Here is a 15,694-nt window from a genome sequence, read left to right on the forward strand (position 1 = left end):
TTAAAAAGAAGCAGCTCTTGAAAGTGACGTGTGGATGGATGGAGAGAGGCGGAGTGTGTGTGTGTGTGTGTGGGGGGGGGGGGGGGGGGCTGCCATGAGGTATTGAGAGTTCAGGAGTCTAATGGCTTGAGGAATGAAACTCTTAGAGAATCTGACTGTCCTGGTCCTGATGCTGCAAAGCCTCTTCCCAGAGGGCAGCAGGGCGAACAGTCCGTGGTGGAGGTGGGCGGAGTCTCTGATGATGTCATGGGCTCTGCTGAGATAGTGTTTGTGCGTAATGTCCTGGATGGATGGAAGAGAAGTCCCGATGATCCTCTCTGCAGGCCTCACCACTCTCTGCAGCCATTTCCTGTCTGAGGCTTTCGAGCTGCCAAACCAGATGGAGATACAGCTGGTCAGCACGCTCTCTATGGTGCCTCGGTAGAAGGTGCTGAGGATGGGAGAGGAAAGCTCTCTTCATCCGGCGCAGGAAGTGCAAACTCTGCTGAGCCCTTTAACCGGTGATGTTGTGTTTGGTGACCAGTCCAGACTGTCAGTTATCTGCACCCCCAGGAATCTGACGCTGCTGACCACCTCCACAGCACTGTTGTCAGTGACGAGTGCTGAATGACTGGGCTGTTTCCTCCTGAAGTCCATGATCATCTCCTTGGTCTTCTCCACATTCAGGATCAGGCTGTTGTCACTGCCCCATCCCACCAGTCTCTTCACCTCCTCTCTACAGGGCAGGTCGTCATTGTTCCTAATGAGACCCACTAATCTACTTTGGATCAAGCCTGAACACCACCTCTCACCCCCCCATCACAGACGCCCCGCCAAAACACTGACTTAATATATTACCTGCACTGAAGCCCGTTTGGAGCGAGGTGTTTCAGTGCTGCTCCGGTCTCCTCCCACAGTCCAAAGGCGTGCAGGGTTGGCTGATCGGTGTTTCTAAATCGGCCCTGTACTTGTGTGAGTGTGGCTGTGTGAGTGTGTGCGCCCTGCTGTATGTTGGTTCCCATCCAGAGTTGGTTCCCGGCCAGGGTTGGTTCCCTCCCAGAGTTGGTTCCCCCTGGGCTTGGTTCCCGGCCAGGATTGGCTCCCGCCCAGGGTTGGTTCTCGCCTGCGCCTGTTGTTCCTGGGATAGGTAAATCTATATTATTCTATTATAAACTTATAATTAGTTACATCAAAGGCATTTGGGTAGCTTGCAAACCCTACAGACTATTTACAAGGTAATAAAACTGTTACATACATGTAAATGCGTGTGCAGATTTGTTTCGAGTTGAAAATGTCACAGCAGCCAGGAGACCAAAGCTGGTAGCCCTGTGAACCTCTGAAATATATGTAAATAAGCGGGAAACCTTTTCCTGCCACTGAATTAGCTTTCATTAGTGTGTCATTCAGGCCACACACTGGTTTGTGTTAAATTTGCTAGACAAAAAATAAAGATCAGGCTAAATAAAGATGCGACTCAGAAATGCCTGAGTGATTCGGTGTCCAAGGCCTGTGAGATACTGGCACCATATCCAAGGGGCCCCATCGCGGGGACCCAGATAAACAGCTTTTGGAAATGGATTCATGCATTTCATCTAACTCAGGACATAAAATCACCTCCAGACATCCAGACAGGACATCAAGGGCCATGCTGCATTTAACCGTAAGCTTGTTAAGGTATAGAGGCCTTCATAAATGTCGAGTTTTGCAAGAACAATGAGGTCAATCCTCTTTGAAAGCTGCCAGCTGGGAAAATATGTTGGATTATTGAACAAGACATACGGTAATAGCTGCTTAAACAAGCTGATTTATCAATCTGTTTTATAATAATACACTCGTCCTTCCTGAATAACCCCTCATCCTGTTGAATACAGTGATCTGATGCCCATTGCTAATGTGTGGGGTGCAGCACTTGATACTCACAGGATGCTAATTCATTGCATGGAGATTTCGGTTCACTTACATTTTCTTCATATTGTGTGCGGTAAGTGCAATAACCAGAGGAAACCTGGTAATCTACTCAAACACGTCTAGGTCTGATTTACAGTCAAGGCAAGAGAAAATGTTATTTACTGATTACAAAATAGATTCAGAATCTATCTATGCATCAATTTTTCTGGGTCAGACACATAAGGGGTGGCAAGGCTGCCTGGGCACCTGCCCCTTCTATCCAACGGGAGCGTAGCCAACCATACACCAGGGGGGGTTAATTATTATACAAAACAAATTTTCCAGTGTCAGTTTTGTTCAGCTGCAGTAATACAGTGAATTTAACTTAATCCAGCAAACTGTGGTTTCATTATGTTACTCAGTTATGCTTTGGGTGACGCTGAAGCAGGACATTAATAAGACAGAACAGAAAGCCTTTATTGTCACTGAACAGGGAGGAAATACAGTAAACAGACATAAATATATAAAATGTACATATACAGGGGAGGGGGAAAGTCCCCCCCAATCAGGATTGCATTTAGTTACATTTAAGTCAGAGAGAAAAACTATAAAATTATATTTTTCATGTTTATTCAGGAATTTATTTTTGTCAAACATACATTTCAGAGTAAAAAGAATTATAAAGGGGGTGGCATGGTGGTGCAGTGGTTAGCACTGTTGCCTGGGACCCGGGTTCGAATCTCCGCCTGGGTCACATGTGTGTGGAGTTTGCATGTTCTCCCCATGTCGTCGTGGGGTTTCCTCCAGGTACTCCGGTTTCCCCCCACGGTCCAAAAACATGCTGAGGCTGATTGGACTTGCTAAATTGCCCGTAGGTGTGAGAGTGAATGGTGTGTGAGTGTGCCCTGCGATGGGCTGGCCCCCCATCCTGGGTTGTTCCCAGCCTCGTGCCCATTGCTTCCGGGATAGGCTCCGGACCCCCTACGACCCAGTAGGTATAAGCGGTTTGGAAAATAGATGGATGGATGGAAGAATTATAAAGGTTGAAAAGCAGAGATTTTACCTTTTTGCCAGGAGAACCAGCAACACGTCACAGTGACACTGAGGAGTTTCTATAAACCCCAAACTGTGGATAAAGGGATTCGGTGAATGAAGAGGTGAATCTGTGCAGGGGGGTCAGTCCATCAGGGGAGACTCTGTAGAAGGACAGAGCACCAGCCCCCCAGTCCAGATACACTCCTACTCTGCGGGAGCCTGAGGGCTCAGTGGGTATGAGAGTCTTTTTATTATTGTGCCGGACAGAGTAACAGTCAGTATTACAGTACAGACTCCATGACTTGTTATTGAATCCAAGCAGACAGTCACTCCCTCCTTTCCTCCCGATCCCTTTATAAGTCACTCCTATTTCAGCTCCATCTCCATCCCACTCAGCCTCCCAGTAACAGCGACCAGTCAGACTCTCTCTGCACAGAACTTGGCTCCAGCTGTCAAATCTCTCTGGATGATCAGGATATGGCTGCTCTGCCCCCCGTGTCACCTTCCTGTTCCCCCCTGACAGAGACAGGCGTCTGTTTGCTGTGTTGTGGTCCAGCGTCAGCTGGCAGGAGTCTGTAGGCAGGAGGAAGAATTATTAATCCCATCAGGCCGCTTGTACTTTATGTTTCTGTACGATATAAAAACAGCACAGCTTCCCCTAACGAAGCGGGAACTGAAGCTTATGAAGCAGCTCAGGAAATGTTGGAGGAAGAGCTGCCAAAATGGGGCGCGACCTAAACTGCTTAATTACGCGGGAAAAAAATGACAAAGCAGCGACATTCATCAGACATATTCATCACAAGCATATTTACCACAAAACGGCACCAGAGATCAATACTGAAGTCAGTGTTTTTCCTTCTAACCGCTAATTCCGGCACGTGTGGGTTGAAAATGGCCATCAATAACAGAATATTTAACTTATATTATTACATATTTAACGTGATATTTAATAAATGCTTGGAACTAGATTCTGATACAAATGATGATTCCGGCACCGGAGTTGCGCTCCATGAGGATGCAGTATTTGCAGCGATTGTCTGACACGGTCTTTAGTCACAGCAAAGCCGGTCTGAATGCATTTCACATGCATCGGCTTATTTCCGTGAAGCATGTTATACTGTATGGGGGTGGCATAGTGGTGCAGTGGTTAGCACTGTTGCCTCACACCTCTGGGACCCGGGTTCGAGTCTCCACCTGGGTTACATGGGTGTGGAGTTTGCATGTTTTCCCCATGTCGTCATGGGGTTTCCTCCGGGTACTCCGGTTTCCCCCCACAGTCCAAAAACATGCTGAGCCTAATTGGAGTCGCTAAATTGCCCATAGGTGTGCATGTGTGTGTGAATGGTGTGTGAGTGTGCCCTGCGATGGGCTGGACCCCCATCCTGGGTTGTTCCCTGCCTCGTGCCCATTGCTTCCGGGATAGGCTCCGGACCCCCCGCGACCCAATATAGGATAAGCGGTTTGGAAAATGGATGGATGGATGCCTGTCATACTGTACCAAACACTGCAGTGTCCAGGGTGGAATAGGTGCCACGCAAACTTATGATAATACCATCTACAAACAATCAATAAAAGCGGATTAAACTACACAGATCGTGCATCATGAAAAACAGAAAGGTTCTTATTAATTCATAAAACAGAAAAATATTGCTCAGGAAAATGGGATTATTATCTCATTAATTCAGAAAAACAGAATTGTTTTTTTTTTCAGATGAATGCAGTACGCTTCCATAGAGAACCGTTTACTGCGTGCATAGAAAACTGTGCACAGTAGCTTAATTCTTTCCCTGTTCCACCATAAATAATTCAGCTCAAGAGCTGTGTGGTTATTAGCACAAGGAGATTAATCAGGTGTGTTAAATGAGGGGAAACCCAAAAATGTGCAGGACTCTGGCCCTCCAGAATGTTACAGAACCACCCTGTAAAAATACAAATTCACATTTTGCACTTGAGGAGAGAGTCCAGTCTCATTGCCTACGGGTGCCTCCTTAGGACAATACTAACGAATCTCACACAGAAAACACATACACTCACTGCATCCGCAAAAAGAACAAATGCAAAGGATTATTTTTTTGTGAAATTAAAGATGTATAACTAATTCAGAATATATTTAACCATCCTACACTCCCACACAAACACGAAGATAATACAAGCAGCTATAAAGCATTTGTAAAAAATATTTTTTAAAACGATTAAATGAATTGATAGTGTTTTTGGTGATGATTCTGATATTTTGTTTCTCGTTTGGATGTTTGTCTAAAATGACATGAAACTCATCTAAACACAAACATGGAAATCCATCTACACACACTGCAAAAAGCCACACTCATCACAACAATTGTGTGAATACAACCAAAACATACAGTAGTATTCATGGTATTATTAATAAAAACATGCAAAGACACTTACATTTCTGTAAGCCTGGTCTGGTCCTGCACTCTCCACCGTGATCCACACTACAGGAGAAGCAGAATGACATAGTACTGCTGTATCCATTTATGTATTGGTGCCTCTTCTTCACATACATGCATAAGTATCTGTAGCGTGTCAGACACACACTCTGTACTCACTTCAGCTTCTCCAGTTTACAGCTGGGATCCTCCAGTACAGCAGAGAGCAGCTTCACTCCTGAGTCTCCTGGGTGATTGTAGCTCAGATCCAGCTCTCTCAGGTGTGAGGGGTTTGACCTCAGAGCTGAAGCCAGGGAAGAACAGCCTTCTTCTGTGACTCTACAGCCTGACAGTCTGCAGAAAGATGGGAAAAAAATCTACAATAAATAAGATCACCTGACCATTACAAGCATTACTTTTAAGCAAAAGTGACTCCTCTAATAAATATTTCAATAATCACGCCAAATTAACATCTTTTGAACATTTTATAAGAACCTATACTTCTCAGAACAAGAACCAGATCCAGTTGATATAGAATCATTTAAAAATAATCTAGACTTACCCATATTAACCAATGAAACAGCAGATGCCCTTGATGCCAGAGGTGGAGATTTCAGGTCCAGAGAGTACAAATCCAGACCAAGATTTTGTTTCAACCAAACAGTTGAATATAAAGAGTCGCAGTCACAGATTAGTAAACTGGTTTGTTGAAACAAAATCTTGGTCTGGATTTGTACTCCCTGGACCTGAAATCTCCACCTCTGCTTGATGCACCATTAACATCAGAAGATCTCCATAAGGTCCTCAACCAAATGCCTAACAACCAATCGCCAGACCGGATGGTTACCCTGCAGAAATCTATACACATTTTTGGGACATATTATCTCCACTCTTCAATAGACTGGTAAGAGAAATTAAACATACATCACAGATCCCATCACGTATGAGCGCAGTGACCATTACAGTATTATTGAAACCTGATAAAGACCCAACACAACCCTCCAGTTACCGACCATTACAGTGGTTTGACAATATCAAACATTCCAGACTACATAAAAATAAATCTCAAGGTGGATTACAAGCTCATTTTTCTTCATTATTACTTAGCAAATCAACTGCAAGACTTAACTAAATGGTCACACTACAGCAGTAACAGCAGCTCATGGTTACAGCAGGAGCAGCTGTACTGTAAAAATCTCAGACATGCAGACTCACTCAAAATGTCATTAAAGAAACAAAACTGCTTTAACAACACAGTGCTGCCATTTCCACAGCACTGACAGCCCAGTGGAAAGCCATTAAAATCACTAACTGTACTCTCAGTTACAGTTACAGTCACTATGTGTTGCTCTAAAACCTTTATATACCTTTCACATTCATAGTTCCTTCCAAAACATGCAAGCTGCCCATACCGTATGCACTTATGCACCCCCATACCATCAGAGATGCTGGCTTCCGAACTGAACGCTGATAACACTCTGGAAGGTCTCCCTCCTCTTTAGCCCGGAGGACACGGCGCCCTTCATTACCAACAAGAATGTCACATTTGGACTCTGACCACAGAACACTTTCCCATCCCTTTTAATGCTAATCAGGTTACAGACCTGAAATCAATTAACTTAATTAGTTATTAGATGTTCTCCCAGCTAAATCTTTTTAAACTTTCTGTAACTTTCTTTTTTTTCAGCCATTTGTTGCCCCTGTACCAACTTTTTTGGGACATGTAGCAGGCATCAAATTTGAAATGAGCTCATTTACTAGGTAAATTCTGTACAATTTCTCAGTTTGAACATTTGTTATATTATCTATGTTCTGTTGTGAATAAAATATAGGCTCATGTGATTTGAAAGTGTTTTATTTGTTATTTCATTCAAATGTAAAGAACTTTTCTGGAATTCTGGTTGTTTGTATGTTTGCAGCAAACTATTTTGTGGATAAAAGCTACCTCAACGTCCCCCCCTTCTTACTTTTTTGCTGTTATTATTATTATTATTATTATTATTAATTATTATTATTATTACTGTTTGATTCATGTATTGTATGTTTCAATCATTACGTAACAATTACGGCTCCTATCATCCACAACCATCACATATAAATACAATCCTGTCTTTGTTTTTTTTCCTTCTTTTCATTTTTCTCCTTTTCTTTTCCTCTCCCCTCTACGACTCACATTAAATACTGACTTCACTCGCCCCCCAGTCCTGCCACGTCCACTAGCCTCTAGTTTGGGGTAGTGGTTCTTTTCCCCTGTGCCTCTGGTGGGGCAAGTCATCTAATGCACTGGGGGTGGGGTGTCACAGACAGTCTCATACACACGTACCCTGCCGCAGACACTCTCACACACACGTACCCTGCCGCAGACACTCTCACACACACGTACCCTGCCGCAGACACTCTCACACACACGTACCCTGCCGCAGACACTCTCACACACACGTACCCTGCCGCAGACACTCTCACACACACGTACCCTGTCACAGACACTCTCACACATACGTACCCTGCCGCAGACACTCTCACACACACGTACCCTGCCGCAGACACTCTCACACACACGTACCCTGTCACAGACACTCTCACACATACGTACCCTGCCACAGACACTCTCACACACCCGTACCAACCCAGCCTTAATATTCTTTTACCTACCCTCATTCGCCGCCTCAATGTACTGACGGCCGTGATGGACACTTCGGACTACTTTATTTAGTATAGCCATATATGCAGATTTTGATATAACAGGCTCTGCTTACCTTTTGTTAGTGGCGCCTGCAGCCTTCCGTGCCCATTCAGGTCTCGTCTGGTATTTGCCGAATGCCGACCTCTATCTCGACCCCGAGCCCCCAGATTGTTGGAGTTCGCCGTCTCCACCGGGTCCGTGGATGAGAAGAGATCACCCGGGGGCATTCTACAAGCAGCCCCCGCCCCTGTCCGTACTTTTCCACTTTCAGGCAATTTCGTCTTATCTGGTGCAACATGTTGTTCTGTATGTTCCTAGTTATTGCGTCACCCCTATATCATTTGCCTAGCGACTGTCACCACAGCCTGCGTGAATAGATTAACTTTGGTGTGCAGAGAGCCTCCCTATATGTCCTTAGTCCCCTGCAGATATCGCTCTCCACAGAGGTGTGTCAAGAAATCATTTTAATAAATTAAGCAAGATCATATATATTTATTATCATGTCATATACATGCACTGTTAATTGTAGCTATTTTGTTTGTCTGGTACAGAAAACATCTGTGTATTACATGCTGTTGATCTTTGAATAAAAATACATACACGCCATGCCCCGATCGTCCGCTCCTCCCGTGTGCCACGCCCCCTCATTAACCCCGTGTGGACTCCCCGTGCCCACCCGCTGTTTCCTGTTGCCGTCCCTAGTCCAATGTATTTAGTCCGCGTTCCAGTTAGTTTCCCCAGTCCGGTCATTAACATTGTCCTACTGTGTGGTGTTCATCTTGCAATACACCCCGTATTTTTGATTTCCGTGAGCCTGATCCTGATTTCCTCACTTCCCGCTCACTCATCCCGCACACGGTACATAACAATACAAGTATCACGGCATCCAGTTTTATTCTATTATATGGATGGATGGATAAATGTAGGAAGACAATAATAAAAAACTATATGAACCTGAAGCAAGCAGTCCCCCAATGCCACATATGGGAATGATGTGGGCACATTAGATGGTATACTGCATTATGTGCAGTATGAGCCCTGCACCCCATTTTGGGGTTTTTCATCATTTAACTCACTTGATCTATGGTGTCAACTGAACACTAAAATAGCTAATAAATTTAAAACTATACAACAACACTCATTGTACTCTGTAAAGTGTTAAATGCTCCAGTCAGTGAAAGTGTGTCCCCTACCCTTAGACCCCAGAGGATTAAAATGGGGCAGATATGTGGAGGTGGAGACTCATTGACTTAACACCCTATGGTGTAAATTTAACACTATTAGAGTTAATAAAGATAACTGCTGTAAAAACAACACACTCAAGGCACACTGTAAAGTGTTAAAGGTAACACCGAATGCTGTGGACCCATATAAACACTCCAATATATAAACAGTGTTAATTTAACACTGGCACATTTTCTGTGTAGTCTTACTTCACTTAACTTTTTATGTTACTTTTTAACTCAATCAAACTGTATTAACAACTTATGATTAACTGATTTCATTAAAAAAGTATTTTATGAGTGGAAGGTTAAAAAATATTAGGTGGTACATTGGGCGGAGCTTAATTCTCTCCCCGTCTATGATGTCATAAGCGGGAGGGGGACGTATCCCTTTTTCACGGGCAATCCTTGTTAAAATAACTGTCGCTCTCTCGCCATGTCGCACTTGTGCGTAGAGCCACGATCCCCACACACCACTGTCTTTTATTGAAAACAGCTGAGGCAAGTCGTTTTCTGAACTTTAAAGTGTGTATACAATAAGTAAACATGTAAAATAAGTATAAAATGTGTTATAAAGCATATAGCCAACGACAATTAATAAAGAATTTAAGCAAAATATCCCAGACGTACCATGGCCTATAGCTGGTAGAAATGGAGCTATCCTACGGCCTACAAGATAAAAGCATATGGCACCAAATTGGAATCAGTAGTCTTTAAAAGAATAAAATACATTACATGGATTTATTAATGCGATATTTTAAATATGTTTTAAGGCATAATACAATTTTTAACAATAATTTTAACGGGGTCACCGGATGCATCAAGCTTTTCTAGCTAGAGAGGAAAGAGGGTCTGGCAGTTTTGAATGGTAAAAGCAGTAGTTGTGTATTGCTAACGGGGTATTTTTTTAAACAAAATGCACTATTTTATATCTGTAAAAACACCGCCATCCTATTTTTAGGGGGATTTATGCATATTGCATGTCTAGACATGTCGGTCTGCTAATGTCTGTGGCCTTGGGGAACAGGGCGTCGGCGCAAGAGCTTTTGGAGCCGCGAGCGATAAGCCCATGAGGAGGAAGCGTCAATGAAACAAAATGGCCGCCGGCTGACAAATTGTTGCGGGGTGTCTACAGAGTGACTGTAACATCTCGTTTAACCGATGGTCCTGGGTGTGAGAAGCACACAGCCAGCACCCCCAAACAGGCAGAAAGCACATTACCACTATCAATCTGTCTTATTTGTAAATATTATAACATAATATATTTCTAATTTAAATAAAGGTCAATCTCTAACACCACAGCTCTTGGGGCTCTAGCATAGGCCCGGACCCCCGCTGCAGGCCTGGGGCGTTGGGTGAAGTATCTAACTACAATTGTTTAATCGGAGGGATAAAGTCCAATAACTTAAACGGTTGTATGACAATTTAGTATAAATTTTAAACCAATATGATCTAAGGAATAAAACAATTTAGTTGTAGTTTGTTAGTTTTATTTTAAATAAGATGCTCCCAGTTTATTATTGATTTAGTAGCTGTAGGAACTAGTGAGCGGTATTTAGCAACATTCATCAAAAATATCTTCAACATTCCAATATGGAAGGTAACCGACAAAGTTTTCAAGCAGATTTCATACAACAAGACATCGCAAGGAGTCCGTTCGTTCCAGAGATGGCACCGTACGTGGTCCCGGCTAGGAACTACAGTGAGCGGTATTTAGCTACAAACTTCAAAAACATTTTTAAAACTTTGTTAGACTAATACCGTAGTTGTTTTAATAATTTAAGGGATAAAAAACATTTGTCGTGTTTGTCAATGTATTATTTTAAGTAAATGCATTATTTTCTAACGGCAAAAGCCCTGTCATGTTTTAGGTGCGAAAATTTATGGTCTAGCATTATATGGACTAGCAACTGTCTCTGGGGGAGCAGCCCCGAGTAGGAACTATTAAGCAGCATTTAGTGACAAGCATCAAAAACACATTTTTAAAAACTTTAGCAGAATAAAGCCTTAGTTATTTCAATAAACAAGTTTTTTCAGTAAATTTTTGTTCACGCTCATGCGCACAAACACACACACCCCAGAGGTCAGGGGGCTTTGGAGTTTAACTTTAGGTTGGTGATCGCGATGTGTGACCAAACCCAAAAGCACCCTAACTTAGTCATCCACTATGCAGTGAGACCAGACAGTGACTATATGCCCGATTTAACCGCTGGTCTTTATTTATTTATTTATTTATTTTTTTTTAAACTTTGACAGAATAAAGACTTGGATATTTTGATAAACACACTTTTTTTTCAGTAAATGTTTGTTTACGCTCATGTGCACAAACACACACATACCGGTGGCCTGGGGGGGCTTTAGAATTTAACTTAGGTCTGTGAAAGTATAGGACTGCGATGTGTATTCAGACATTTAACATACACTACTGTCTATTGATGAAGAAATTATTTAATTCTGGCCTGATCATTCATGTTGGCTGACTTTTTAAATTTAGTGCACAGAGGTTTAAATAAGTGCATGGTATGCAAGTATTATGACATGCACATAGTAAACCTTTAAAATGTATGAACGTTTTCAGTCTTAATAGCCAAAACCATAACTATTCTACACGTCACGTAACAAAATTGGACATCTAACATGTACTTTAGAACACTACTGTTTTTGCTAGCATCATTATTATTATTATTGTTGTTGTTGTTTTTAGGGTTATTGTACAATAACAATATAGCCACCTCTTGTGCATTATGGGATGGGATTACTTTGTAACAAACCATTTGCAACCGTACCTGTAATGAGCTCTGAGGTTGAATAACGTTGACTGTTCTGTGATACTGCTGTCACAGAAGTCATTGGTGGCTCAGTTACTGCTGGCTGAGGAGACTCTGAACATGCAGCAGCAGGAGAAGAAGGAGGTTGTTCAGAAGAGGATGAAGTGTGTTCGGGCGTAGAGGTGAATGCTGGACGAGGAGGAGGTTTGGGTGGGGATGGACATGTTTACAGCTACGCTGCCGCAGCCAAGGCCCAGCTCCTCCAATCTCTTGTTTGGTCTATTAAAAAAAATGTGTATAATAGGGTGATCATTTTTTCAACCCTGTCAATCAACTCAAAAAAAATAAGATGTGCAAAAATGTATTGAGTTCAGTTGACATTTAGGGTGTGCTGAAGCATTCTGAAATATTCATTTTTTTCCCGAAAACCCGATTAATAGGCTATGATTGGCATTAAGCGGTAAATTCGAAAGTCACTAACAAACAACTCTTCCGTAACGTCATTGCTACATTGTGCAATTTATTATGTCAGGCTACATTTCTATTCAGAAATCTGAGGTAGCTAGTGTTAACTAAAGTAATCGATGTCATAATTGTCATTCATGCAAGGGTTGATGGTTTACTCGTAGACGCAGAAAATCCCTGAAGTACAGACATCTTGTTACTGTCTGGGAAAAGCTTTCCATGCTCAGCAAACAAACTGTGTTTGTTCTTCACCATTTGTCAGTAAATCACTGTACTCCTGTATCATAGACATGCCTCTCTCTGCAGTGTCATTTGTCACCCACAGCACCCGTACAGTTTCCTCAGCCTTCAAATAGTCGTCGTTGGTTATCCAAGTCTCAGGAGCACTTTGAACAAAATGAGTCTGGAACTGACAACACGTCAAAAAACTTCTTTGAATTCACAAAGTCATGTAACTGCATGGGGCAGCATGGTGGAGCAGTGGTTAGCACTGCTGCCTCACACTTCTGGGACCCGGGGTTGAGTCTCCGCCTGGGTCACATGTGTGCGGAGTTTGCATGTTCTCCCCATGTCATTGTGGGGTTTCCTCCGGGTACTCCGGTTTCCCCCCACAGTCCAAAAACATGCTGAGGCTAATTGGACTTGCTAAACTGCCCGTAGGTGTGTGTGTGAGAGTGAATGGTGTGTGAGTGTGCCATGCGATGGATTGGCCCCCCATCCTGGGTTGTTCCCTGCCTCGTGCCCATTGATTCCGGGGTAGGCTCCAGACCCCCCACGACCCAGTAGGATAAGCAGTTTGGAAAATGTATGGATGGATGTAACTGCATTTCATTGATCTGGGTGAAATTAACTGTTATTCATTTTGGTGGATCTTCAGATGCTGGTTTCTGAAGCGCTGAAACCATAAACTTTTTCCTCTATGACATAAATATCTCTGTTAAAGAATGACAGTGTAATCAACTCGTCACTAAAGTACCAGAGACAGACACAGAGCTTTGTTAGGGCACTTCTTGCTGCTTGTGAATGAAGTGAAAACAGTATTTTCAGCAGATGCAGCTCATTTGCTGGAGCAATGATTGGCAGCCAAAACAAGAACCGCAATTGCAGGTAGACCTGAAGGCCATATATGCAGAGATGCCAAGCCTTTTTGTTCACGGTTGGTAAGCTTGAAGTTAGAATATCGAAACAAGAATATTTTGTATGCATATATCAGCTTGGCCATGAAGCGAGCTTGATGCAATGCACCAGGTTTGGTAATATGAACACCACAGGGAGGCACAGCACCCAGAAACACAATGGCTAGGTCAGGTCGTTCTCTGTAGTCATCACAGGGTTATGCAGTCTGCAGCTGAGAAACGTGTGACTTCTGCTCGGAAGTCGGGCACTGCTGCAGCTACTTGTGAGTCGCCAATTCCTGCCTTGTAGTCATTGTGAACTGAACTAGGCCAAAATGACTTGCAACGTTTTAACAGTCCAATTAATGGACCACTTGTTGGACCCATAACTCCTACAAATACTTCGTCTAGCATTAGTTAGTGAATGTGATGACGGTAAGCCAAATACAGCAGGTCTGAATTAATCTTGCCTTCAAACGACACACAGGCACTATTTTTTCGCCCAGTATTGCTCGCTGTGGTATCAAGACTGAGTGCTTTTATATGATCCTTAATTCCCCATGACTCAACCTCTTCCAGCATTGCATTAGCCATTGCTTCACCAGTGCTAGTGCTGTTTGGCAATGCAAAGAAGTCGATCAACTCCAGACCCAGACACAGTGATTGGAAGGTGGTCCACTGTTTGCCTTCAGTTCACTTGCTCTGAGAAAATTATGCTTTTGCATGCATGTTAAATGGAAGAGTGGTTGATATTTATATCGTCGACTTTCTGCCCAGAAGCATGAACAGCAGTGGAGAGTGTGTGCACTGCACTGCGAAAACTTGTTTTGGTGCAGCCAAGTGATTCTACAACATCAGCAGTCAGTAAGTTCCTTCCTCTCTTTCAGCTTATTTTGTTTTCTACAGCCGCACATCCAAACACTCTTTATGTTGAATCAGAAGATTCAGAGTGACTTGAGGAGAGCGCAATACAATATGGTTCAACAAATCTAGTTCTGCTTTCTGTTTTTCTTCCCACTTACAGCGTTTATCCGGTTAATGAACAGTTCTGCATTTTTATTTAATAAAACTAAAGCGACTGTTGGTGGTAAAGCATTCTGCTACAGGGACCCTATACTGTGGAATGGCTTACCAGCCTATGTTCGGGATGCTGAATCGGTCTGTCTTTAAATCTCGACTGAAGACCTATTACTTCAGCTTAGCTTACCCACAAGTTAGCACTTAACACCGTAATTATGGCTTCTGATGCTGCTGTACGTGCCATTTTTACCTACCGTGCTTGTTCATTAATGTATCAGTGCACTCTGACACCTGCACTCTCTGCCTTCCTTCCCACATGTCTGGAGGGTGCCTGAGGGGGCACCTTCTGAGCTGCCATCAGGGTCTACAGAAGGGTGCCATCACAGATGTGACCTGCGATCTATGATGATGTCGGTGCAGCTTCCATCCTGCCACCCGACACAGGCCTATGTGGAGGACTGTCTCACTGATGGACTTTAACTAGGACCGGATCACAGTTTACACCTTGCTCTCATCAAACAATCCGGCTACTTCTCTACCTTCGTCCAGTAATGTTAGCATGCCCAGGGGGGTGGGGCTGCCAGTTGACCTTGGACCCCCAGAGGTATTTTTCTCCCCACTTGGGAGTTTTTGGTTCCTCTCCTCCACTGTCATCTGACTTTCTCTTTCATTTTTCCATTTTCACTGTTTCTGTGTTCTGTCGTTATCTCTGTTAAGGATGTTCCGCAACACACTCCTGTAAAGCGCATTGGGGCAACTTTGTTGTAAAAAGTGCTATATAAAAATAAATTAAATTGAATTGAATTGAATTGAATTTACCAATGAAATGTTACATGAGTTTGGACATATCACACAGCCATAATAGAAAATTACAATCTTTAGACAACATACACACAAACCACAGATGCTAATGGATTAAACTGCAGAGAGTATACATTCTGATTCTATAATGCAGAAACTGGCCAAATAGATTGAGAGTGACTTGAGGAGAGCGCAATACTTTGGTTCAACAAATCTAGTTCCACTTTCTGTTTTTCTTCCCACTTACAGCGTTTATCCGGTTAATGTTCAGTTCTGCTTTTTTCTTTACCGACGATGCATCCACGCCTGCCATGACTCCCGTTCGGCC

General features: G+C 43.1%; 1 protein-coding gene across 1 annotated transcript; it reads right to left on the minus strand.

Annotated features, from left to right (window-relative positions):
- Window positions 1–2,718: 2,718 nt before the first annotated feature.
- On the minus strand, window positions 2,719–8,201 carry LOC125727420 (stonustoxin subunit beta-like). Its single transcript, XM_049004100.1, has 4 exons — window positions 8,080–8,201; window positions 5,472–5,645; window positions 5,311–5,357; window positions 2,719–3,474 (listed from the first exon to the last, which is right to left on the minus strand). Exons 1-4 carry the CDS (start codon window positions 8,199–8,201, stop codon window positions 2,957–2,959), a joined length of 861 nt encoding a protein of 286 aa, XP_048860057.1. The 3' UTR covers window positions 2,719–2,956.
- Window positions 8,202–15,694: the final 7,493 nt, after the last annotated feature.

Source organism: Brienomyrus brachyistius, unplaced genomic scaffold (genome assembly GCF_023856365.1).
Source record: "Brienomyrus brachyistius isolate T26 unplaced genomic scaffold, BBRACH_0.4 scaffold97, whole genome shotgun sequence".
NCBI classification, from domain to species: Eukaryota; Metazoa; Chordata; class Actinopteri; order Osteoglossiformes; family Mormyridae; genus Brienomyrus; species Brienomyrus brachyistius.